Source organism: Phoxinus phoxinus (assembly GCF_949152265.1).
Source record: "Phoxinus phoxinus genome assembly, chromosome: 22".
NCBI classification, from domain to species: Eukaryota; Metazoa; Chordata; class Actinopteri; order Cypriniformes; family Leuciscidae; genus Phoxinus; species Phoxinus phoxinus.
In genome coordinates this window covers 25097046-25124919 of record NC_136897.1, presented here as the reverse complement: position 1 = coordinate 25124919, position 27874 = coordinate 25097046, and the positions used below count along the sequence as shown (strand labels likewise).

General features: G+C 36.7%; 1 protein-coding gene across 2 annotated transcripts; it reads left to right on the top strand.

The window, feature by feature from the left end:
• slc41a1 (solute carrier family 41 member 1) lies at nucleotides 1-26007 on the top strand. 2 transcript variants are annotated; one of them, XM_079597039.1, is made up of 12 exons: nucleotides 1-228; nucleotides 2323-2488; nucleotides 2565-3037; nucleotides 8698-8805; nucleotides 16512-16583; nucleotides 17444-17588; nucleotides 19279-19425; nucleotides 21518-21665; nucleotides 21798-21877; nucleotides 21986-22120; nucleotides 22268-22416; nucleotides 23211-26007. In XM_079597039.1, exons 3-12 carry the CDS (start codon nucleotides 2573-2575, stop codon nucleotides 23394-23396), a joined length of 1635 nt encoding a protein of 544 aa, XP_079453165.1. In that variant the 5' UTR covers nucleotides 1-228; nucleotides 2323-2488; nucleotides 2565-2572; the 3' UTR covers nucleotides 23397-26007. The 2 variants fall into 2 exon arrangements, with proteins under 2 accessions (XP_079453165.1, XP_079453166.1); XM_079597040.1 differs by having other exon boundaries at nucleotides 2-228; nucleotides 2290-3037.
• Nucleotides 26008-27874: the final 1867 nt, after the last annotated feature.

Below are 27874 nucleotides of genomic sequence, written 5' to 3'. Positions count from 1 at the left end.
AGGATTCGAAATTTTCGTCAGCGTCGCCCGCCTAGCGACTTCCTCCTGTCATATAGATGCGCAGGAACGAGCGCGTGTCAAATGGAACAATGTAACGGATCGGAGTTGACAGCCTCAGTCGAGAGGTTACTGATTAATCACGGTCCGGCTCCACAACCATAGATAAGGGCAGAGATCCGCCAGAGTGACAGGAGAATGACAGCAGGTCCGCAGTGTCTTCAATCCAAGGTAGGACCAGAGGTGATTCATTTACCTGCGGTTTTAATACCACATTGTTACCTGATATGATGACACATAATATCTGCTTAATTGTAGTTTGTTGTTTATTATGCTCCATTGGCGTTAAATGCGAACACTGCACAAGCTCTATTCTAATTATGTGTTTTAATTGCCATAAATCACACGTGATTAACTCATGGTCTAATATACATTGGTTGTGAAAAATATTTAAAAACTATCCAATTGTATATTTTTATTTTTAAATTTGATTTAGAATTAGATTAAATTAGATTTTAAAAAAAATATATTTTTTTACCCTGGCAGAAGTTCCACGAAGAACTTTGTTCTAGTTTATCTTCAGAAAGTAATCTGTAGGCTAAATGTCAGATCACCCATCGTATGATGTAAAGCGTTTCTCGAGAACTGAAATAACTTATAATTCAAACGAAACCGCATAGTAGCGCAAGAACCCTATAGACCCAAAATGGGGGTTTATGGGGTTCTTGATGAACTTTTAAGTGCTCGACAGAACCACAGAAGAACCTTTATAAGTGCCAGATACTGTTACACAAGTTTGCACTGTTTTGCTCTAAAAACAACTTTTTTTTGCCACTTTGTTCCAATTGGTATAAAGTGTAGAATAAGTCTTAAATGAATGGAATACACTTTCTTTACTGAAGGTGTGAAGTAGCACCGAGCCGTGTTAATTTACGTCGTCCCATGCTGCGCTGGATTTGATCGGACTACTAAGTAGGGATTTTGTTTCAGTGCGGAGGTAATGAGCAAACTGTTGTTGGCTCGTATACTCCCTTCTTTCTGCCGTCCCGAAAAGACGTTTCTGGGTGTTTGTTTCTCTCAAGAATCGCCCAGAATGTTTCGTCATGACTCATGTTTAAAAGTTGGCTATATCACGTCATTGTCAGTTTATGAACTTTTTACCTCCGGCGGAAAGTGAGTCCCGTCATACTTGCCGTGCCGTGTTTGTAATGAAGCATAGCGCAGCCGGTTTGTAAATGTTTTCTAATCACTCTCGGTTTTGATGTCTATCTATCTATCTATCTATCTATCTATCTATCTATCTATCTATCTATCTATCTATCTATCTATCTATCTATCTATCTATCTATCTATCTATCTATCTATCTATCTATCTATCTATCTATCTATCTACCTATCTATCTATCTATCTATCTATCTATCTGTCTATCTGTCTGTCTATCCATCTATATATCTATCTGTCTGTCATCTGTCTGTCTGTCTGTCTATCCATCTATATATCTATCTGTCTGTCATCTATCTATCTATCTATCTATCTATCTATCTATCTATCTATCTATCTATCTATCTATCTATCTATATATATATATATCTGTCTGTCATCTATCTATCTATCTATCTATCTATCTATCTATCTATCTAGCTATCTGTCTGTCTGTCTGCCTCTATACTGTGAAGTTTTCATCATGTCATAATGTGGAAAATATTTCATTACTTGTAATGTGTAGCTAATTTCTTTAGGGTGTTTAATATTTTAGCTTGGTTTTATTAAGTCATTCAATTCAAAATAGAAAAAAGGTCTTCACTCACATTTGGTTTAAAATTAAGGCAGTAGTTAAACTTAAGTTTATAATTTAGTAGGTTGATATAGCTGCAGTATATCTATCTGAAATTCTGAACTGAAGAAAGTAGATTTTTTTTAGCTTAAATCGTAAAAAAGTTATAATAGGTGTCATTCCCTTTGGCAGGTGACAAGTCGACCTTATCAGACTCAGTAAGTTCAGTAAGTTGTAACAGTACCCTGGCTCCAGAGACCTTTAAATACATTTCAAAAAACATTTTACCACGTGGTGTAAAGTGAGACGCCTCCAGCCCTCCAACTGCCCAGCGCTGGTTGGAAAGTTATATAGATGCCTTCAGGTGCCTTCATGAGACACGCGTCGGACGTTCATTAGGACCCTCAGAACCCATTTTTCTCGTTCATTTTTGTGACATTTTGCACTTACGGGACATCAGCTTTGTCTCTTTTGTGAAGAATAACTCACTTGGATTCTTTCTTTTTTTTGCTCACAGGCTAACATGCGGCTTTCTGTTGTTGTCTTAAAGGAAAATTTGCTTTGAATGGGGAACATAATTTGCATGCTACCCAAGTTCAGGCAGGATCTTACACAAGCCTGGAGACGGGGAACGCACCTGCCTCTCTTCCTCGACCTGTAGACTCATTCATCAGCACCAGCCGTCTTTAATGGGATAAACTATCTCCAGAGATCAGGTGAACGGCTGATCTAAACTCAAGTAAGACCTTCAAGCTTCTTAATTTCTTCTTAATTGACACTTTTCATCCTAAGGCCTCCGCATGGTACTCTGGTCGAAAGATCAAGACAAACTGTCCGACATGTCCACCGGGACGGAAAGGATAGAGATGAAGAAGGAGGGGGCGCCGCCGGCATACCACCACTCCAATGGGTCTGTCCATCCGGTAATACTACCCGACAACCCCGAGGAGGTGCCGCAGACTCCCGGGGAGTACGAACTCACGGAGGTGACCTCCTTACCGGACCACGGGGATCAGGAGAACGAGCGGCCGGACATGGTGGTCCTCGACTGTCGGGCCAACGCGAAGGGCCAGAGGGAAGAGGACGCACTCCTGGAGAACGCCAGCCAAAGCAATGAGAGTGATGACACTAGTACGGACCAAAGCCCGGTGCCACCGGCTCCACTGAAGGAAACGTCCTTCTCCATTGGACTCCAGGTTTTGTTCCCTTTCCTGCTGGCAGGGTTTGGGACAGTTGCAGCTGGCATGGTTCTGGACATTGTTCAGGTGAGTAAAACCAAATGTCCTTGTGTTTGGTGTCAATGTTGGGGATAAAACAAAACATTTCAAATGATTAAAAAAGATTCTGGAGGAAAATATGTGGAAAAAATTCCAGTAATCTTTTGTTCTGGAATATATTTATTTTTCTCCAAAAAGACTTTTTTCAGTGTTGTTTATCTTGGTTATTGAAAAGAAGCACTACATCAAAGCCTGACATGTACACTACAAATGTCAGAAGTAAAACTACCGGTAATTGGGACACATTATGAGGTTTTGCATGCTTGTGATGCCATTGACAGAAAGCCCATCAGTCAAAGTCATTTTCTTTCCAAGTAAGCAGTGAGCATGTGCTGCTCCATTCTGAGGGGTTCCCTTGTCCTCAACAGCACGTGGAAGGGTGTAGTGGTGTTGATTTGTATTTAGAGGATGTGTAAGGCCTATAAATAATGGAAATCTACATAGGGTCTATTTTCCAACAGTGATACATTGCCACGAGATAGATAGATAGATAGATAGATAGATAGATAGATAGATAGATAGATAGATAGATAGATAGATAGATAGATAGATAGATAGATAGATAGATAGATAGATAGATAGATAGATAGAAGATAGATAGAGTAGACTTAATGCAATCATGTATGTGTGTGTTTTAACGTTTGATGTGTTTAAAAATAAGCACATCTCGGCTGACAGGTTGAATGTTTTTTTAAGGTCAATATAGATAAAGTCAATAAGTTAAGTGTCTTAGTGGCTGTCATTTCGCTTTCACATTTAGCTCAAACCTTTTTTACTCTTGGCTGGTCTAATTCCACAGAGCTGTACTGTTTCTGTACTACCCACTGGAAATGCACTACTCTACAGATAGACATGTGACTTTCTGTTGTACCCTGGGTACTACATGCAAGAATGGATAACCATGTGTTTGTTTTGTTTTTTCAAAAACAGTGTGCATACAGAGTCTCTGAAGAGGTGTCTTGTTCCATCTAATACTTACCTCACTTCCTCAGTTTCCTCAGTAAACGATAGAAACCACATATTTGAAATCCAAAGAGTGATTGTTTATTACTTATTGTTGTTTTCGGAGGAAAGGGTGTAGACCCATGGATTGGCGTAAATACATTTTATAACCAATTGTGTGGAAGAGAGTTCACTCGTGGTTGTTCACGTACAGCATTTATGAGGGTTTAGCTCACTAGCTCCACACCCTTTGTAGTCTTAACCAGCATGGAAACTTGTTTTTCAGCCGACTTGGTGATTTCGCCTTTTAGCCTGCTGATGTGGAATGTATTGTGCTAGAAAACCTCTTGTTGGACCTGTTTGTGCTGAAGTTTGAATGTGTGATAAACTATTTTTACCACAAGGATGACAGACTAAACATTATGGCCTAACAGGAAGCCAGTTAGGGTTTACCACATTCATCATCATCGCATTTTGACAGATGTCATTGCAGACAGACAAGCGTAATGTCCTGTCCTAACCCTCCGTGTGCAGAGATCCTATTGTAAGTTTCTGTGTTTGGTTTGATCACATGATTGGCTTCTATTATTCCCGAGTGCAGTTGACTGATTTCACGTGCAAACAGCAAGTTTTGTGCCAGACGTCCTGTGGAGTAACTGTGGTCAGGAACAGGTGCAGAACTTGTCCCTCTTTTCTCTCCTAGTGTGTCAATGATCAAACTAGTGACTTGTTCTATTTGCAAACACACATAAATCATCTAATTTCCTTGAACAATCAACGTGTAAGATTTGGTGTGATTATTTAGTGGCGTTGCCAAGGTTAGTGTCAATATTACTTTGGATTTAGTGTAGGAGTGCCTAATCCTGTTCTTGGAGATCGACCGTCCTGCAGAGTTCAGTTCTAACCGGACAACCCTGGTTTACAGTGGTTTCAATCCCTTTAATATTTATCTTTATTTAGGGCTGTAAACGATTAATCGCGATTAATCGAATCCAAAATAAAAGTTTGTGTTTACATAATATATGTGTGTGTATTGTGTATAATTATTTTGTTTATATAAATAAATACACACACATGCATGTATATATTTAGGAAAAATGTGTTATTTATATATAAAATAGTTCTATTTATATTAGGGCTGTCAAAAGATTAATCGCGATTAATCGCATCCAAAATAAAAGTTTGTGTTTACATAATATATGTAAACACAAACTTTTATTTTGGATGCGATTAATCTTTTGACAGCCCTAATATATATATAATATAAATCATATAAAAATATATATGCAGTATATAAATGCAAATATTTCTCAAATATATACATGCATGTATGTGTATTTATATATATATACAAAATAATTATACACAATACACACACATATTATGTAAACACAAACTTTTATTTTGGATTTGATTAATCGCGAATAATCGTTTACAGCCCTATCTTTATTTATCTATGATGTGTTGTTCGTCCCAAATTATTGGCAGTGTTATTAAATGCTAGGTATTTATTAATATTTAAACTAGCTTTTATATTTATCTTTTTCATTTTAGTTTAGACTGTTTGTTACGTTCTTGTTTCCGGAAGTCAGTCGCTAGTTCAACCGTCTCAATGACATCACGCAAGCGATAATTGGTCGGGAAGAAACGTGTAGTCTGAGGTGTTTCTTGTCCACGACACGACAAGAATTTAGGAGTCAAAATTGCGTAATCTGACACAGTGACTATCGTAACCGACAAAAATATTATGTGGTCTGAACCTGGCATTAAAATTTTTCCCTGATGGCCAAAAAACCTTCGAAAAATGTCCCATAGACTTAAATTACAGGACTTTAGCCATATCTAGATCTGTTCAAAGCTTGTTTTGTTTTCAGTAGGTAAGCAACCCACAATACCTCGTTGCAACCATTAAGATCTCAATAGGGTATATGTCGAACGTCGCATGACGAAACCGTAAACCTGGTCTCATCGCATCCACTTGTCATTGAAAGTGTTAACAGCCGTATGAACTGACGCCGATATCTATGGAATTTTAAGGTAATCAGCTAACCTACCTATCTCACTTTGTTATTGGCGTTTTATTCTATTTAAATATCTTAACGTTAGTGTGAAGATTTTTTTTTTTTTTACTTTTAAATATCGATCTTCACATGCGAGGGACATTGGTTATGATCATCTTTGCTCGCTCCTTTTAAGTTATCTTGAGTAAAACAGTAAAAAAATGCATGAAGCACATACAAAAGACCTGAACCGGAAGCGATGCGTTCTGTTTTCCGGTTTCGTAATGCCCTATAGAAGTCGCATAGAAAAACTAACAAGCAAAGTTGTTAATGAGCGATGGTTAAGCACTAATCACATTTTCCAAACAATTTCCAGATTATTAAAAGGATAGTTTACCCAAACATAAAAATTATCATTATTTTACTCAACCTCATGTTTTTTTCTTCCACATAACATAAAAAATATATTTAAAAAATATTTTTCCATACAGTGAAAGTCAGTGGACTTTAAAATATCTTATTTTGTGTTCCACAGAAGGTACAGTCAATAGACACTCTTAAAAATAAAGATTTTTATTGCCATCTTTGGTTTCATAAAGATCCATTAACATCCATGGAACCTTTCCATTACACTAAAGTTCTTTAGATTTTAAAAAATCTATTAAAAGAATGGTTCTTTTAAGAACTCCGTAAGGTTCATTGGGAATCAAAATTGTTGTGAAAAAAAGCTGCTGTACTATTGACAAGTTTATCCTGCAAATCTTAGCATGCACATAGATCACTGCAGGTTCACCGGTGTTAAACACACCCCAGGTTGGTAGTGTGTCTTCAGAATTCCTCTGTGACCTTATACTCTGAGCCTTGGAGACCAAGGTGCTGGAACCGAGGAGCGTTGCCAGCCAACATTACACAATCCTGCAATCCGAGCCCCCCCTCCGGTTGCATGCCTGCACTGCTGTGCGTCAAGTTCGCAGAACCCTGGGAGGCACATGGAGGCATTAGCCAGGACTGCTCTGTTCCCTGAAGACAACATCGTTCTGGGGGAGGGAGATAGACAGAGTAGAGGAGGTTCAGTCAAAGGGAACCGAAGACAAAGTGGCTGGACGCCAGCTCCCAATTGATGTTCGTCCTTTTTTAAAAGTGGCCCCTGCACTGCCAAAGACACAAGGAAAAAGAAACGGCCATTAAAACCCGCCTACTGGAAGCTGCACCGCTCAAACTCCTTAACTATTGCTTTTTGCTGCTATTTGTAGGAGATTTTGTGTTGTTGTGTGTTATGTTCAGCGTTCACTTTTTCTCTAACGTTACGTTTCGTCACTTTCTCACTCTCTCCATGTGCTGAGGAGATGCTGCTAGAATTGATTTAGCTAGTCAGTGTCAGGCCTGTAATTGCTGTGCACCAGTGGGAATGGGTCTAAAGATAAGCACTCCTTCTATGTATTGATCTATACTGCCTGCTGCTGCATTGCATCGAAGGCGCCGCAGCCTAATGGGAAAAAAACAGCCTGCCAGTTACCAGAGTCATCAACTTGGTCAGACATCTCAAGTCGGGCGCTTGGAAGAGGTTCAAATGGACGGAGGCGTCAATAGACCTGAAATTGGCCTGAGTTTAACATTGGCAGATGATAAGTTCAGTGTTATCACAGCTTTTTCCCTTGGAAACTTTGTTTTTTAGTGTTTAATCTCACATGCAAGGATTACACCGAAGATGATTTCATGGTTGCTCTTTCGTAGTTCGGGAGATGTATTTGAGTTTTCTGTATAAACTTTGTCTCAATTTTTTCCTAAAATTCCTCAAGTCAATTGCTGACATACAGTTTTATAAATTAGTTCATATATACTGTGTGTATATATATATTAATCAAATCCAAAATAAAAGTTTGTGTTTACATAATATATGTGTGTGTACTGTGTATAATTATTTTGTATATATAAATACACACACATGCATGTATTTAAGAAAAATTTGTTATTTATATATAAAATATTTCTACTCATATGTAATATAAATAATATAAAAATATATATGCAGTATATAAATGCAAATATTTCTCAAATATATACATGCATGTGTGTGTATTTATATATACAAAATAATTATACACAGTACACACACATATATTATGTAAACACAAACTTTTATTTTGGATTCGATTAATCACGATTAATTGCTATATCTAATATATCTAATATATAGATCTAATATATATATATATATATATATATATATATATATATATACACAGTATATATTAACTAATTTATATAACTGTATGTCAGCAATTGACTTGTAATATATATAATCCTGTATATTACAAACTTTTATGTTAGATGCGATTAATCATGAGACAGCATTTAATACTTCTTTTTTTTCTGGCAGGATCATGATCCACAATCTTATTACAAATCTGTTTTATGTTTGATTATTATTGATATCATGATTATTTTGCAAGTTCTGATTTCCCTATTTAAGAATAATAGCCCTACAAGTCAAAACATAATAGTAAAAAGACCAACAGGATATTCATATTAAGATCTTTTGGTGTCTTTGCTGATAGGAGAACACTGTGAGATATTGTTGAGAAGATCACAAACATGGGATCACGGCGTCTTTAGTTCCAGCATGGCTTACAGAAGATCTCTAGTTGTTGCTAGGCTTTAATGTTTAGTGATGTTTATAGCTAAAAAGTGTCTCTTTCTCAATAGCATTGGACGGTATTCACAGAGGTGACTGAAGTCTTTATCCTGGTGCCTGCTCTCCTGGGCCTGAAAGGGAACCTGGAGATGACCCTTGCGTCCAGACTGTCTACCGCGGTAAGTCTTTTAATATTGAACACATTCGATTTTCAATGGACATTATTGAACCATTTTATTTGTTTAAATATAGAATAACAGATAAATGTTGATACAACAGAATAAAATGAAGACTCTGAAAGGAGTACTGATCAGAAAAACTGTATGTACTCCAGCATATTAATTGACTCATATCACTGGGATGTCAAAATATGGACTTAAATACCATCTCGTCTGAATTTCATGACGCAATTCCACCTGCGTGGTTTTCTTTTGTCTGGATGGTGACTAATGTTTACTTTGGCCTTTGTGCAGCTTTCAGAGGTGTGTTTGAGTTTCATGTAACCTCAGATGCAATCATTCCTCAGGAATCAGGAGGAATCATTCCTGCTGCTGTTGAAACTACACTTGTGTTTCATTTGAAGGAAAACATTGGCGTAACAGGGGTTAGATAAAGAGCCGTGGACTGAAATATAGTTTGAGGGCAATTGCAATTTAGGAAGGATTGGTGATTGAGGTGTGCTATTACTTTTCTAAGTGATCATCAGATGATAAAAATGTCTTACACTTTTAACTTGCCTTACAAAAAAAACGAATCTCTATGTATGACACTGTTGAAACATTTGCTGTGGGGTTTCCAGGCCTTTTTGGATGCTTACTATGTTGTTGCTTACTTAGGAACTACACAAAAACACCCCAGAAACTGCAGAACAATGGCCTGGCGATGAGTTTTGATTAGACAAACAACACTTACATTTTACACTACCTTTCAAAAATATTCTGGGGTAAGATAAGTATGATTTAAAAAAAAAAAATATTCGAAAATATTCAAAACGGATGCATTAAATTGATCACAAGTAACAGTAAAGACATTTATAATGTTACAAAATATTTAAATTTCAAATAAATGCTGTTCTTTTGAACTTTCTAAGAATCCCGAAACAATGTTTCATGGTTTTCACAATAATATAAAGCAGTAGAACGGTTTTCAACGTTGATAATTCTGAATGATCATGTGACACTATAGACTGGAGTAATGATAAAATTCCGCTTTGTCATCATGAAATTACGAATATTTTAAAATGTATTCAAATAGAAAATTTCACAATATCTTACAAGATATTTGTAGCAAGTCTTTGTCCCAAACTTTTGAATGAGTGTACATTTTATTTGTTTGTTTACTTGCGTTTGAATGTACGTATGTCTGTAAACAGCAACATGTGAGGTCAGTTATCCACTATTAAACGTTTTCACAAAGCTTCATTGTCCTTCACTGAAGTATGTTAAAAGTAGGGTAATAACTTGGGCTGTCTGCCCCATTCTCTCAAAGTTTAATGGAACATCATGTCGGACACTATGATCAAATTAACATCATTTTAATCCTGTTAAGCACATGACCGTACACTTCCCCTAGCTACTCCTACACTCGATGTGTCTCGGCTAGACTCGGGTATGCCAGGTTTGTGGTTCATAGCCAGACATTGTTTTGGGCTGTGGTTCTGTGAGATCCTGCCACAAGATTACACGTTTGCTGGTTACATCTTAGAGCAGTGTTTGCACGCTCTGGGTGACATTGTTTTTCATTCAATTACTTGTGAGAGCAAGCAAGATAATAAGCCATCCCAAAATTACATTTCTCATCATTTATTTACTTTCAAGTCATATTGTTATATTAAGAAAATAGGAATGACATGGGAGTAAGTACATGATGTGAAATGTTTAATTCTGGGTAAACTAATTCTTGAAATCCTGATTAAACACCTGTACTTGTCAAACACGTGAAATTAGGTGCAAACCCACACTCAGAAAAAGTGATTCGCGAGCAACAGAAAGCGCCGACCCCGCAGTCCTGAGGTCGTGTGTGTGTGTGTGTGTTGTAAATCTACAGTAAGTGCTTCTCTGCTTTATGCTGTTTCTCAGAGCCCACTGCTTATTATCAGCAGATTAACAGCACTGTTGCTTTGTAATGCTCTCACGGTGCTTCAGAAAAGATTGAATTCCTTTCATAGCATGAATTAGAACCACATGACCACATTTTTCATTTCTTGCCTTTGAAAAAGACTCTTCTTGTTGAACGTTGACCCATTTGAAGAGCCCATGTGGTTTATCAAATGTTCTGTCCTGTGTCAATGTATTTCCTATTCCAGCAGGAATTTGGGATTGGACATATCATTGTGTGTGTCTTTTTATCAAGAGCTATGATTTGATACTTGCTATTGCTATTTTGCTACATTATTATGCTACCGAGCATATGATTGAACAAAGCTTAAGAGACAATATAATGTCATCAATATTTTTGGCCCATTTTCTGGAAGACAAACACGGTACTCTTTAAATCTGCTCAATTATTTTAAGCTTAAGTATATATTATAAAGGAATTGAATACTTTTATTCAGCAAGCATGCATCAAATTGAACCAAAGTAAAAGTAAAGACATTAATGTAACAAAACATTCGTATTTCAAATAAAACTGTTCTTTTGAACTATGGTTTTCATAAAAATATTAAGCAGCACAACGGTTTTTAACATTGATAATAATACGATTATTAATCATGTTTCTTGTGCAGCATAAAATTCAGCTTTGACCACAGGAATAAATTACATTTTAACATGCATTCAAATAGAAAAACAGTTATTTATATATTAATATTTAAGAATATATCACAATATTAATGTTTTTACTATATTTTTTATTTAAAGAAATGCAGCCTTTATGCGCATGAAAAAAATCATACTGAACCTAAATTTGTAATGGTTGTGTATGTATAGTATAGTATAGTATAGTTGAGAGAGGACAGAAAACGAGAAGTAAAATTAGGAAACTGTCAATAATATGTAAGAGCACCATGGCTCAATACATATGCCACAGCTTTACTTAAAAGTAAACGTTTAACCTAGTTTGATATTTAATGAAAGCTCTTGAAAATTTGTAATGCTCATTCTTAAATTTATTTGAAATATTCCCTTTACCAGAATGAGACTGTTGCTTTATGTGAAATTGAATGTAAACAGGACTTTTTGTGTGTAAAAAAAAAACGTGATTGTGTTTCTGATTCTAGCTATTTTTTTAATATCCGGTAGTTAATTATACAATGTTGTTTGTGTTTGTGTCATTCCACAATGCCTGGAAGGTGACTAACCGCATGCTATACAGTGTTCCAGTTATATTAAGTCAGAGGGTGTTAGGTCTTTATCCTATTAAATATTACATCCCGTAAACCCTGTGCTCGCTTGACAACCTGTTTGTCAAAATGTAAACTTCCACAGTACAAAGCACCTAATCTGGCTTTCTGCCATAAGTCATTTTATCTGAGCTTGTGGACAAAAACCGGACTAAACTCTACGTGTCTCCATGCGCTGAGGTTCCTGCTATGTTTGCTTCAGAATTGCGTGGTTTATTGGCTCGTAGAAGTGACCGCCACCATGCTTTGCCTAGAGTGATTTGCGTAGAGCTTATCGTCGTCACTCGGACCCTCACTTATCAGTAAGTGTCAGGCTGTTGAAGGAATAGTTTACTGAAAAATAAAAATGTTGTCATTTACTTATACCCCAAATCATTCCAGTATTGTATAATTTCTTTTTCTGTAAAGCACAAAAGGATATTAAGCAGAATTCTTTGCAAATTATCATAAAAATATGATTTGTGTGAATTTATTTCAAGTCTCCTGAAGTTATTCGATAGTTTTGTGTGAGGAAAGAGGTCTTTCCCTCTGGCAAAGCTAGTTATTCATATTCAGATTATTATTATTTATGAATCTTTTATTATGATTCACTTATGAATCATACTGTTCCGTTTCTTATTTTTGTCTCTTTTCATTAATTCCCCTCCCAGCACAATGTTTTGTGTTCAGTGGGAGAAATTAAGTCATAAGGGAGAGTACACTATGACAGTATTTTAATTTTTGGGTGAACTATTTACATCAGCAGTGGAAGTAGCTGAGCCAGCTGTGTGTGTGTGTGTGTGTGTGTGTGTGTGTGTGTGTGTGTGTGTGTGTGTGTGTGTGTGTGTGTGTGTGTGTGTGTGTGTGTGTGTGTGTGTGTGTGTGTGTGTGTGTGTGTGTGTGTGTGTGTGTGTGTGTGTGTGTGTGTTGTGTGTGTGTGTCAGAGAGAGAGAGAGAGAGAGAGAGAGAGAGTGTGTGTGTGTGTGTGTGTCTGTGTGTGTGTGTGTGTGTGTGTGTGTGTGTGTGTGTGTGTGTGTGTGTGTGTGTGTGTGTGTGTGTGTGTGTGTGTGGACGCACTGCGGAACAATCAGCATGATCGCCGGAGTAGGGTCACCTCAGAGAGCAGCAGGCGGTTGGCATTGACTCAAGAGCTCCTTCCTTTTGCCTCATGGAGCCCCTGAGTACACACACACACACACACACATACATGCATGCATTCACTTCACTTAAACCTAGGCTACAACCGCCCCACTAACGGCCTCTCCTGCCTGCTTTTTCCTTCATCCTGTTACACAGGATATTTGTAATATAGTAGTGTTGCAAATTTACTGTTGTTGTAGTTTGAGCCAGAACAGAAATCAGACTGAAGGAAAAAAGAAAGAATTGATGTTTTTCTGCCTGGTGAACACTGAACGAACAGCAATGATTTACAGACACGCAGAATCAAGTATTGAGGAATTAAACTGTGGCATGTAAGTCACCCTGCCTCAAATTGTGTAGCTTATCTAGGAGAGATGTGCTATTATTTTCTATTATTAATTAATTATTAAGGCATCACATTTGTGATTTCTGTCTATTGGGCAATCAAACATCCCAAAAATAGTAGTTACTGTATATTGCACAAAAAAGTCATTGTTTTTAAAATAATAATAAAAATCCTATAATAATCATAATTTAGATAAATCATTATCTAAAATATCAATTAATTTGAATATTATTATTATTATTAATTTAATATACTAGGATGTAACAAATATTTATTTATTTAACTGAATATAGTGAGGTTTATGCAAAAATAGATATACTACACACAAAATCCAGTGTTTTGTCTTGTTTTCCAGTAAAAAAATAAATAAATTATTATGCATTTTTAACTCTTTCCCCACCAGCGTAAAAATTATAATAATAATTGTCAGCCAACACCAGCATTTTTTATCATTTTCACAAAATGTTCATGGCCCCCCGAATATTTTGTTGTATGAATCTGAGCCACTGCTTTTAAACAACAACAAAAAAAACATATTTTAGTCTAGCTTCATTTTTTTAATCAACACTTTAATGTAGGTAAGTTTCATTGAAAAAAAGCTACATTTTGAACAAAACACTGAGAAAATCACGTTTTTGTCCAAGACTAGTCCGGAGCCGATTCAGAAGGAGGATTGGAGGAGATCAGGTCCATCAACACCTCAAAGCTTTACAGTCCTGTGCCTCTTTATGCGGTCCACGTTTTGTTTGGTAACGTTAAGCAGTTTTATATGCTGTTTAATGTTTGCGTTACTTCTATCTCTTGTTTCTGCAACTTCTTTGCTTGTTTTTGGATCCAGAGATTCTCTACTATATCAGAAGTAAGCAGAATGCCTTCTATATAAACAGTGAAAACATGGAAAGCCGGAAAATTCCATCAATAGCTAATAGAAAACAGGCACTGATTATAAAAAAGGTTGCAATGTAGCCTTAAATTGAAGGATTGACTCGAGTGGTGCGCTGTTTCTGGCCTGGAAGCCACCATCCTAAAGCATTCTCATACTAACGTGTGAAAAACCATTTAAAACACAACAATGGCGAAAGAAGCGCACTGATCCTGGCAACCACCGACAACATCCTTGCATTGTTTCGGCGACTTTTGTGTATTTTTGCTTTGGTGTTTTTTTTTTTTACAAGTTAAAAATCTGTTTTATTTTGTCATGCAGTGTGTAATTGAGTTTTTTAAAGCAGTGAAGTGGTGGAGTTCACAGGAAGCCCAGAAGTGCTACGGCTCTTTTGAAACATAATGAAAGGCGACAGTGAGGTGCACTGAATGTCTAACAGAGACCGCTGGGCTGTCGGCCCCTGTGAATGCATTCTGCACACGTACTCGGCCTATTCTACTTCCTGTCTCATTTAGGAAAGAGAGCTGGTTCCTTCGCATTAGTGTGTTGGGCTGCTGTACTAGATTTGCATTTTAGAAATTGCCTGCCAAGCTGTACATTTTCAGACATCAAATAGGAAGTTGGGGCAGAACATATCAAAAGGGTTGTCCTTTTTCAATTGAAATACCATATTATATCATATCTGCTATATTAATTCTGTGCGGATTATGCAAATTTCAGTATGCATGGAATAGCCCCATTCTACGTTTTGCTCAAATTAACTGTATCTACTCCACAATGCAATGTGCTTGAGTTCACCTTCCATTCCCAGGTTAACAAACGAACCTGTTTTTTTAAAGGTTTTTTTAGAGAGACATTTTTACACACAATTGTATCATAAAAGGAAATATATGATGTTTTACACAGTGTGTGTGTATATATACTGTGTGTATGTATATATATAATACACACACATCATCATCATCATCATTTTGTATATTCAAAATGATAAATGGGCTGATTTGTAATGAGCTCATGTGATTACTGAGTAGGGAGTAAGTAGTAAGCTAGTATTTATTGCAATAGCCCATAACTTGTATTGATATTACTTATTACTGTACATGCTGGTTTTCAGATGGTTTTACTAGGATTTATGGTTTTACTCAGAGTATTTTACCCTGTAGATGCACTCAGAGCTTATAGACACGAACTACAAGCCACAAAACATACATTTCAGAGGGTTTTACTTTTTCTGTTCTGACGACACACAGATTCTCTTGAGGCAGGTAGTGTTGGCCCAGCGAGTCCAGGTTGGGAAAGACCCTCTTTAGGGCCGGGGCCACTTGACATTAGTCTGCACTGAGAGAGATGAGATAAGTCGGGAGAGGAGGATGAGATGCATCTGTCCGGCTCATAAAGCCCTCTTTTGTCTTGTAAACTGACCACTGTTTGTTCTAGTGGAAACTGGGCCCGAGGCGCCTGAGCACCAGCTAAATGTACATTTCCTGCGATGTATGTTTCATTGTTTCGTTTTCATGGAAAGACCAGTTTAATTGATTTTTTTTTTTTGTGATCCTTAAAGACAGTGTTTCATGTATTTCAGAGCGAAACAAAATATGCCGTGGGAAATAATGTAGGATGGGACTTTGTTTTATCCGTTGGGATTTGATTGGATCATGGAATGTTTAACAATGATATTATTAGTGGTGCTTGCGAAGGCTTTTGTTCTGAACCCGTAACCCAAAGTATTCAGCTTCAGCACGCAACACTTCCTGCACTGCAATAATGATTCCTCAAATCATGCAGCTTTTCTAAGCGATAAGATATTCTATTTTTTTCCCTGGTGGATGAAAAAATGGGCAAAACATCTCTTAGATTTACATTGAAGAAATATCCAGATTCTGAAAAAATTTTGGCCAGTTTCTTTAGAAAATGTAAATGAAAAATCTAGTTGGTTAATACCGTAGTTATTCAGGTGTTTCAGAGGCAGAGAAAGTTTATTACATTTTGATTAAAAATTATGTAATTTTTATTTATTTTAGTTAACTTTAGGTCAGGTTTCTGGCATGTTGAATCTGATTGCAAAAATCAAAGGGCATCTAAACTCTTAAGTGAGATTAGTGCTGCAGACTCGCTCAGAGGAAAGTGCAGTGGTTAAACTATAATGGGAACATTTGTAAATGGACTTCCTGTGTTCTCTCTTCCCCCGTCTCACTAGGCTAATATTGGACAAATGGACACCGCCAAGGATATGTGGAAAATGATCATGGGAAACCTCGCACTAATTCAGGTAGGAGACCTTCTAAAAATATCAATCCTGTTTGTCTAATGTACATGCCAACTCTTCACTTCACAAAGGCTTAGTTCAGACTAACAGTGAAAATCTGATTATTTGGCATATATGACTATGAAATAAGCAAATAAGCACATAAAATCCAATGTTTACCTACTAGATACACATCCAAATGTGATTTAAAATCGGAATACATTTTTTTAGAATTGTTTTAACGTGTCTTAGTCTTAATTGTTTTCATATGCAATGTCATCAGTGTTATTTTAGTATTATTTAAATCCTATTATAGTATTTATTAATATTTCCAATTAGCTTTTCTTTTTATATTTTCACTTTTCATTTTAGTTTCAATTTTAGTACTTTATCGAATTTACTTCAGTTTCTAAAGTTTGAATATTTCCATTATTTTTATTTCAGTTTTATTTAAATGACCAAAAATTATAATTAGTTAACAATAACAATACTGAACGTCATACGAAGTGCATAGATTTGACTGAAGCTGTATCCAAAAACATTTTCTCAATTTCTCCTTATACTGTACATGTGAATATTGAATGAATGAACAAGTCAGTGAAGAAACAGAGCAGATTTGCCAGTCCGAAAGATTTGTTAGATTTTTTGCACAGAATGAGCAAAGCCAGAGTCACATATCATGTGAGGTTTGACGTTTCCAGATCGCACGCTCGAATGAACAATTATGTAATGATTGGGTGATCTTTTTCTTGGAAATCACCCTAAAATCCAATAATGGCATGTGTACACTAATGATGAAAGAGATCAAAGCAAACTTGACATGAACGGGACAGAAGACTTTGAACTTCGGGAATGATAGTTCACGGTGTCCTTCCTGCTTTCAGGTTCAGGCCACTGTGGTCGGCTTCCTGGCTTCCATCGCTGCAGTCATTTTTGGCTGGATTCCAGAGGGTAATTTTAACATGGGTCATGCCGTCCTGCTCTGTGCCAGCAGTGTGGCCACCGCATTCATCGCTTCTTTGCTGCTAGGTGAGAGGTTGAGTCATCTACTGTACCTCTGAGTTGAGGAACCTGACACTGTGTAGTTTAATTTGTGTCTGCGGTAACATCCCAGGAAGCATCGAATGCTTTTACAACCTTGCAGTTAGATGGCTTCTCAGTGCGGCATGTTAAATCCATTTTAAGAGAGAATAAATCAAATTAAGCAAGATGTGATGTGCTGTGTAATGTGTGTATGTATTAGGATGACCAACAAAAATAGATTTTAGTTGCAAATGTGTCTGTTTTAATTATTTATGATAAAAACACAATGTTTAGAAATGTAGAAATACAGAAATACAATATTTTCTTTAAGTAGCTTTAACACTTTATATATTTTTACTACAAAAACAAAATCCGATCATAATGTAATATTTTGTTTACATAAAAAAAAAAGTTTTTTTGCATGTTCATAAAAAATATGGGATATACAGTAAGTACGGTAATATAGCTAAACTTATAATTAAGTCATGTTAAAGGGATAGTTTACCCTAAAATGAAAATGAAGTCATCATTTACTCAGCCTGGTGTTGTTCTAATGCCGTACGCCCGTCTTTATCAGACCACAAAAGGAATATTTAAAAAAAATGTCCATATAATGGCAGTGAAAAGCGGCCAGCATCAAGCTTTAAAAAAAGATGCAAAAGCATCACAGAATGATCCGATGTGACACATGTCATATTTTCCAAGTGTTCTAGGGTATACAATAGGGTTTGGAGAACAACAAACAGAAATTGAATGTATTATTTAACTATAATTTAATTGTTGACCGTGGCCGTTGGTCTTCTGTGCTCGACTCTGTGTTCGTGAGACTCTATTAGCGCCACAGTTCACTCCATTTCACCCAGAAAAAGTTTTGAAGAATCAAGATTGATAAACAAGCCTAGAAATCCCCAAAAAGTATATGTGTTAACTGTGTTAAATATCTCCAGACCGGAACTCTGTCTGATGACGGTCAGAATGAGAGTTGACAGATGTGAACGCGATAACTTGTTGTTGCGACGAACACAACAGATATAGAAAGAAAGTACATGGATAGTATTTCATGCCATGTTTTTCTTAGTCTTGGTTTCTCACAACTTGTGTGTTTTTATGGGTGACACAGAGTGAACTTGCGGCGCTAATAGAGTCTCACGAACACACAGTCGAGTACAGAAGACCAACGGCCAAGCTCAGGATTAAATTTAATAATACATTCAATTTTGGTTTGTTTTTCATCAAATCCTATCTTACTTGAAATATAGGACACATGGGATCATTCTGTGATACTTTTGTGTCTTTTTAAAAAAGCTTGGTGTTGGTCTCTATTCACTGCCATGATATGGACGAGCGCAAGTAGGGAATTTTTTTTTAAATTCTCTTTTTTTGTTCCGAAAAAGAAAAAAGGGCATTAGAACAACACCAAGGTGAGTAAATGATGATTTATCGTTCGTATAGTTTATAACTAAAAAGAAATGTACTAGCTGAGGTGAGTAACAGCTAATGCTTGTTTTTGAACTGGAAAGACAAAGCAGCTCGGAGGTCTCGTTTCAACACTAGAGTGGAAATATATCCTCCAAACAGGAGGTATCAAAAACTGAGAATGCCTGGTCTCCATTGTTTGGGATTGACACAATCTCCTGTGTTAATTCCACCATTTCAACACTAACTTGACTAATCTTTCCTCTCCTCTTCTGGCCAGGTCTTATCATGATCGGGGTTATCATTGCATCCAGGAAGGTTGGCATCAACCCAGACAACGTGGCCACCCCCATCGCTGCCAGCCTTGGTGACCTGATCACCCTGGCCCTGTTGGCTGGCATCAGCACGGGCCTGTATAAGGAACTCGGTGAGTGAATGCCGCACTTCTTTGGCTGAGCTCTTCGTAATCGGATATCTACAGTCAGTGCAGTTTGTGATCCAAGTGCAGGCAGATATATGAGCAAGCACCCTAAATTTGCAGATTCACGTACATTACAGCGTATAACTTCTGAACCCTGTGTCCTAGAAACTTAATTCTCGTTCCTCTGTTTTCTTGGACCATGTCGAGTTCAATGGAGGTATATGGATCTATCTTGGCAACTGAAGATAACATCAAAACTCATTATCTTCTTTAATTAGCCACATTATGCCACTTTCTTTGCTTTGCAGAGGAACTTCCACAGTCAGGGAGGAAATGGCATCTCAACACTTGCTTAGTGGTTTAAAAATAACACAATTTCCTTTACTTTTTAATACAAATGTCCAATAAAACCAGCATCTTTAATTAAATAATCATAATTACATTTTAAAGTGGTTTCATGTAGCATTATATTTATATTTACACTAGCGTTTAAAAGTTTAGGGTCAAGATTATTTTTTTCAAAGAAATGAATACTTTTATTAATCAAGGATGCATTAAATTGATCAAAAGTGACAGTAAAAACGTTTAAATTTTTACTAAACCATTTTATTCCAAATAAATGCTGTTTTTTTTATCTTTCTATTCAAGAATCCTGAAAGTGTATCATGGTTTCCACAATAATATTAAATATTAACACTAATAATCATTACAAACGATTGCATAAGGTCACATGATCCTTCAGAAATCACAGGAATAAATTACATTGTGAAATCTACTCAAGTAGAAAACCGTTCAGTTTATCAAGACTTCTGATGAGGGTTATCATTGTGTACTTTTGATTCTCATGAGTAATATGTTTAGACGGTCATCATGCTCAGTCACGTTAGAGCGTAGCGGAGCTTGTTGAGGCATGTTGAGGCTTGACTCACGGGTTTCTTCAGGGCACTGAGGGTGTCTTTAACCTCAGGGTGCTTGTTTCATACACATTAGACTCTGCAGTCTCTCCCTTTAGACCCGTAAAGCGACAACACTCTCTAAGTGGGAGGACATTTTCTCATTTCGATTGCGAGGAAGCGACACAAGAACACGTCTATTGTTAGTTCAGCGTTTTTGTGGCAACACCTTGGTGTGTTGATGATGTGTGGTGAACCGTACTGAAGTGAGAATGTGCCAATGGAAACATTATGGTAAAGAATGATTGCATGTTTATGTCTCATCAAACCTCACAAGACCAAACCGTCTGGATGTAAACATTTCAAACTGCCAAAGTGAAAACAGTAGGTCAACCAAGCGTTCATCTTACTCCACTTCTTCAGAATCTGGCTGCAAAATTACAACCAAAAGAATGTTGTGTTATTGTGATTTATAAAGTTTGGTTTTGAAACTGTCTGAACTGGTGTTGAATTCCAAAGTCTTGCATTAAACTTGTTGATCATGACAGTTCAATCTGAAGAATGTAGATATCTGTATTTTATGACCATTGTTTTATGATGGCTTCAACTTAGCGGCCCCTAATTTAATAACAAATGATCACTTCGACGGAAGTGAATCAATCAAAACTAACTTTAGCTGGAAAATAACATTATTCAAGAATCGCTATAAAGCCAAAACAATCTCTGTAAAGCTGCTTTGAAACAATCTACATTGTTAAAAGCGCTATAAATGAAGATGACTTGACTTGACTTGACTTGAATCAACATAATAATAAATATATATATATATATATATATATATATATATATATATATACACACACATATATCATATATTAACAAAAACCTTTATGTTAGATGCGATTAATCAATTTGAAAGCACTATATATATTAGGGATGCACGATTTATTGGCCGCCATATCACTATCGGCCGAAATATACATTTTTATGTTATCGTTATCTGCCTTTTTAATGGTAAAACTTTTGTTTTTGTTTTTGTGATCGGCCAATATATCAGTTATTGGCTTTCAAATATAAAGAATTTTATATACAGTATATATATATATTATATTTACACATATTTATACATTTGTCATTTATAAACATGGAATGTGAAAATGTATTCAATTTAGCTAACTTTAAATTAATGACATTTTTCCTTACAGAATTCAATGATTATGCCAACCCGATGGTCTGTGCCTTCTTTGTCGCCCTGACGCCCATCTGGGTACTAATCGCCCGGCGGATCCCGTCCACCCGAGAAGTGCTCTACTCCGGCTGGGAGCCTGTCATTATCGCCATGGCAATCAGCAGGTAGGGAAACACTGATTAAGATAAACATGCTCATTTCCTCATTCCTCTTTATGATGGATGGATTACTCACTTGCGGCTGACAGCGATATGTCAATCATTTATCTGACACCATTAAAATTCGATTTGAAACAGTGTTGGAGGCCTCATTCTGGATAAGACGGTATCGAACCCCAACTTTGCTGGAATGGCGGTTTTCACGCCCGTCATCAACGGTAAGACTCCTTATCAACTCCTTATCATCTCGTGTCAGTGTTTCTGACGGTTGTTCTTACTAGCCCTCACTGATCATTGCTTGCGTTGTTTGTTTTGCCCGGCTGCAGGTGTGGGCGGCAATCTGGTGGCGGTTCAAGCCAGTCGCATCTCCACTTACCTGCACATGAACGCCCTGCCCTTAGCGGATCCAAACCCAACACCCATAAAATGCCCAACTCCCTGGAGCTCGTTCCTTGGGTCAGGTGAGTGAAAAGAAATGGCACACTCATCAGAACTATTATTAGCAAAGACGTGATCAGTAAATATTGATAGAAGCGTATTTGCCTGTATTGTGTCTTAGCTCGTTTGGTCATGTGAAGACTAGCTCAACTTTTACTCTCTCTTGTCAGGTGTCAACTCCCGTTCTGCCAGAGTGCTGTTCTTCCTGGTCGCTCCTGGTCATCTGGTCTTCCTGTACACCATTAACTCAATGCAGGGTGGACACACCTCTCTCACCTACGTCTTCATTGCATTTTACCTGGCCGCTGCTCTGCTCCAGGTATACCTGAGCATCTACTCTATTCCTCATTACAAGGACATTTGAGGTTTAAAAGGAATGTTATGTTGTGTTTCTGTTTTTCCCTCCTCCGTTTGGCATAAAACACTGTTTCCAGCTTGAAATCATGAGGTTTTTTTAGGTTTTAGGTGTTAGCCTTTAGCCGCTGCCTACAACTTGCTGGATCCTTCACTGGAAACCAAATATAACACTCCCGCTAAACATTTACTCTTTGAATTCTTGCACCCGGACACAATACACAAAACGTTTTCGCCTTTCTTCTGCATATACGTGCAAGTTTCATTGAAAGCCAGCGGTGAAGTAGATACTTTAAGAAATGATGCTTTGCATGAATAGCATTAGCCTTATTTTAAGACTTTTACAATGTTAGTGCATTGTGACATTAAATTATATTCTATTACTAAAATGCAAAACAAACACACTACTAATCAAAAGGATGGGGTTTACTGTTAAGAAATTAATACTTTTATTCAGCAAGCTGATCAAAAGTGACAGTAAAGACATTTACAGTTTAACATAAAAATTCAATTTTGAATAAAAGCTGTTCTTTTGAACGTTCTATTCATCAAAGAATCCTGAATAAAATAAGAATGATTTCTTCTGAATGATGATCATGCGACACAAAGCTAGATTTTCAGCATCAGTTAAGATGCATTAAACATGCGTTCAAATAAATTTATGCAAAATAAAGTATCTTTACATCAACCTTCTGCTGTTCTGCATTTCCCTGGTGATTTCCATCATGCCACACTGACACATTCTGTCGTTCCGTCTAGGTTTTGATCCTGCTGTACCTTGCAGACTGGATGGTTAACTGGATGTGGAGTCGAGGGATGGATCCCGACAACTTCTCCATTCCCTACTTGACCGCCCTGGGAGACCTGCTGGGGACGGGCTTCCTGGCTCTGTGTTTCCACATCCTGTGGCTAATTGGAGATCGGGACACAGATGTGGGTGATTGATCCACGCTGCTTCCTTTGACTCTGTCCAAGCAACACAAATGTCTTTATTTATAATGCCACATAGAGAAATAATATCTATATTGTTATGGCTACTATGTCTACCATGATTATATTGATGACATTATTGCTTTAGTATTGATTTGTAATTTCGTTGTTGTTTAGCTACTGGGAGAACAACAATCCTCATTATTTTTCAATGGGGATGTTCGGCCCAATTTTACGGCCAGTCGCGTTGGCTGCATGTAAAGATGACATCGACCTAAACTTGAAATATTTCACGAGAGGCAAATGAACATAGAATGCTTAATCACCAAGTGCTACAAAATGGGTTAGTTATAGAAAATGATGTGTTTTGAGGGCAGCACTCACAGCCTTTGCTAACTAAAGACAAAAAATATATTTTGGACCATCACAGAATAACCAGAATATCTATTTCGGGCTAGAGATTGAAATGGTTACCTGGTCGACGAGACTGAATCTCAAAGGGGACCTTATTTACGCTAAAACAGATTTTTTGCACATCTCTGCATTTCCATCCAGTTTTTATTTTTTTTATTTTTTTTTATCTTTATGCAGTATCCCAAAATTCAGATAAAAATAGGTGAGTGGAAACATAGACAAGCTTTACCTAACATCTACAGAAATTAACCGGAGTTTCCATGATTTTTAGTTAAATGTGCTCACAGTGTTCAACATTAATTGGAAATTATTCCTATGTAGCTGTAAGGAAATATGCATTTGCAAAGCATTTTATCTGCCCCTTTCCTTTTTAAAAAGGTTAAATTACCCAGTGATGTTATCTAAAAAATGCTAAGCCTTAAACTGGAGGCGAGAAACACTTATCACAGTAAACTAAAAAATACAATGTTTTAACACAAAGCTTAGCTGAGGGTCAATTGGTGAATTAAATTAACCTACTCTAAACGAACAGCACCTGCTCACTGGCAAGAAACATGAAACGCTTTGCCTTAAAAAAAAAGCCTTTTTACAATACGATCGAACAATTTCTGTATAATTATGCAAAAACACTTAAAAGGGCTATTTTGACATCTACACTGCTGTACCACTGCATGCCAGCTGAAGAAGTGCTTTTGTAACCGGATCCCGAATGTGATTTTGAAGTAATATGCTTTATTAAAATCCCTGGAAGAGGAGATTATTTCATTTCGAATGTTTTTTTGTGAGATTAATGCCACTCAGAAACACTTGAAAGGCGAATAGGATGGCTAGCAGCTAAACCGTACCTCGTTTCTCGGCCATTAAAAGTCTCTAATCAGTAGTTGCCAGTAGGCTAATGTATACTTTAATAACTAGCCAGGCCTTATAAAGCAACTGACCTCCAGTTATCGACAATGTGTGTTTAACTGTAATGTTAGCCTCCCATTGCTAAAGGGCTGTGTACAAACCGCTCCATTTGCTGGTAAATCTCACCAGTTCGCGCACATCGTCAGCAAAATGGATTGGGACGGGCACATAACATTAAAAATCCGTTGTTAGTAACGATATCTTTAAAGTATCAATTTTTGTTTTAACTGTAACTTGTCAGTTTGTATCACACACTATATGTTTTTAACTTTGCAACGGCGAATTATAGTGTTTAATGTCACAATAGATCACTGTGCACAAGATGAACTGTAATGTCAGGCGTTGCCACAAGAGGTCGCGCTTGTGCAGGGAGAGCATGCAGCTGCAAAATGTGTCATATGCACATGTTTATAGTACCACAATTATGCATTCAAACATCACAAACATTTTTGCGCAACTCATCCGGTGCTGCCATTGTACCATGACAGCTCTCTATAGTTGTGAATATTTCTTCAGGGGATGGGAGGCTTTGTTTATTTATTTCTATAGATGTGACAAAGCTATCTGTAAATAATATATTTATTCTATAAATGTTTATTTTTCATTTTGTTGCATTTTTTCTTTGCATTGGACCAGTAGAGATGTTTACTGTACATTTATCAGTAATTTTTCTTTCTTTCTTGGTAAACTTTAACAAATATATCAAAGTTTGGTGCCTAATATCCAGCAAAACCTCACACTCGATCTGGTTCGGTGATTGAGCATAATATGCCTTAACAAACCACAAGCAAGGCTCAACGCGTAGGTTTTATAGGTCTTCTGATTTGTTTGTTTGTTTGTATTTGAGCTTTTTTAATTCATGTTACATTTTCATAATGTATTCATTTGATTTGTGTACACAAATCATCCCATCCGTTGTGTTCTTCCAGGGCAGATGTATTGGTGGTCACTCATCCAAAGCAAAGCCACTGAGATCCCCATGAGATTTAGAGTGAATTAATATTTGCTTGAGGGTTGTCTAATCTGTCACATATACTATTCCCTCTCTTATTGACCTAATATAGCTTCCTACAAGAAAACATAACCTTCCCTGAGTTAAACTGAGCTTGAGAGTCAGATCCCAGCCCCTTCGAGCAAACTTGCCAGGTTATCCGAGAGTGTACAGCTAGTAATGGTAACTGGTTTCCCCGATCCTATGGTTTCTTCCCCATCAGTTGTGCCCCTGCTGCTTCAATCTGACACTGTCAAGTGGACTTAACAGAGGTACTTGTGAATTGCTGGAAATAAAAGATTATATTATTTCGTACGACTGCCCTGTGCTTTTCTGTGTTCATTTGACTCGGGGCCCTCGCGGCGATCGCACCAGGACGGCCCTGATGACACCGATGCTGCTGGGTACGGTATGATGAAAAATCACATTGGCATTGATCCTCTGAGATGTATTGTACTGACATACTAGCAAAACTTGCTCCCTAATATTGAAACTGAGCTGCAAAAACACCTCTATCTGAACGGCTTATTAATTACGGTAGTAAAGCCTGTTGGATAATGATTTATGAGTAATGATATGAAATAATGCAAAATATTATTATTACTAGTTTGGGGTTGGAAGGATTTTTAAAAATGTTTCTTATGCTCACCGAGGCTGCATTTATTTGATCAAAAATAGTAATATTGTGAAATATAATTATAGTTTTAAACAACTGTTTTATATTTGAATATGTTAAAATGTTATTTTCAGCTAAATTACTTCAGTCTTCAGTGTCACATGATCCTTCAGAAAAAAATCATTCTAATATGATGATTTGATGCTGAATAAATATTTCTTAATATTATTAGTGTTGAAAGCGGTTTTGATGCTTAATGTTTTTGTGGAAACCTTGATTTAAAAAAAATGTCAGGATTATTTGATGAATAGAAAGTTCAAAGGCTATTTTTTTTTACTGATCAATTTCACTTTTGATCAATTTCTTGATGAATGCAAGTATTTAAAAAAATCTTTCTGACTCCATAATTAGAAAGTTCATTTATTTCAGTAATTCAACTTAAAAGGTGAAACTAATATATTATATTTTCTCTTTGCATGCAAAGTGAGATATGTCAAGCCTTTATTTGTTATAATTTTTGAATGATTATGGCTTACAGCTATGTTAATATTCTAATTTTGAATTTGGTGTTTTCATAAGCTGTAAGCCATAATCATCAAAATTATAACAAATAAAGGCTTGACATATCTCACTTTGCATGCAAAGAGAAAATATAATATATTAGTTTCACCTTTTAAGTTGAATTACTGAAATAAATGAACTTTTGCACGATATTCAAATTTTTCGAGTTCCACCTATAGTTTTGAATAGTAGTATCAATATGATTTGGTGCTCAAAAAATAATAATTCAGGATGATAAATGTCTGACAAGTGAACGTTTAAAATGTCCGAGTTGACGTCAAATCCAGTGACCTTGCATTCGTCATGTTCTGCCGTGGATCACAATGTTGCTGCTCCTCTTATCAGTTTCTGGAGACAATGTTCAATCCTTATCAAACATAATACAGAGGAAGACAAATCATCCAGACGCATAACTCAGCAGATCTGGTTCCAGCATGAGAGCGGCTCAGTCGGATTGGTACAGGAATAATAGGGATTGACACGGATAAGAGCGGAGAATGAGGCCAAGGCTTGTCTGGATGGAGGAGAAGCTTCAAGAGCTTTCTGGAAAATGATCCCAGGAAAACCGACTCTTGTCTAAATGCTTTTTCCATATCATCCTTTTGTGGTTTACGATTGAGTGTTGTTTGAGAGATTGGTTCAGAACACAGTGTGCCTGAGACACTCGGAGACAAACTCACACACTGAGGCTCTTTGTAATCTGACAGATGTTCACAACACAAAACAAAAGAACTACAGTAGCAAGAAAACACATTATGATTATTTATATTAAATAATGACCAAGAAGTATTTAGGCATTTAAGTCCCTCTTAACCCCATAAAGCCTAATGTATCGTGTCCGATAAGCAGATTTCTAAGGCAGTAACCTTAATAACTTGTATATTGTTAGATTTATAGGTTTACTTGATTATCCATACATTATCCATACAAAAATCGGTTTAAAATGTGAATATTAAACAGGCTTTTGAGGAACGTTTACCTGTACATCACTCAATCATCTTTGCA

What these genes read in the sequence shown, in the direction of transcription:
- slc41a1 (XM_079597039.1), top strand. Translation starts at nt 2,573, where the DNA reads ATGGTACTCTGGTCGAAAGATCAAGACAAACTGTCCGACATGTCCACC. An exon ending in TGGTTCTGGACATTGTTCAG is followed by an intron (nt 3,038 to 8,697) that starts GTGAGTAAAACC and finishes CTTTCTCAATAG; the next exon opens with CATTGGACGGTATTCACAGA. An exon ending in CATCGCTTCTTTGCTGCTAG is followed by an intron (nt 17,589 to 19,278) that starts GTGAGAGGTTGA and finishes TCTTCTGGCCAG; the next exon opens with GTCTTATCATGATCGGGGTT.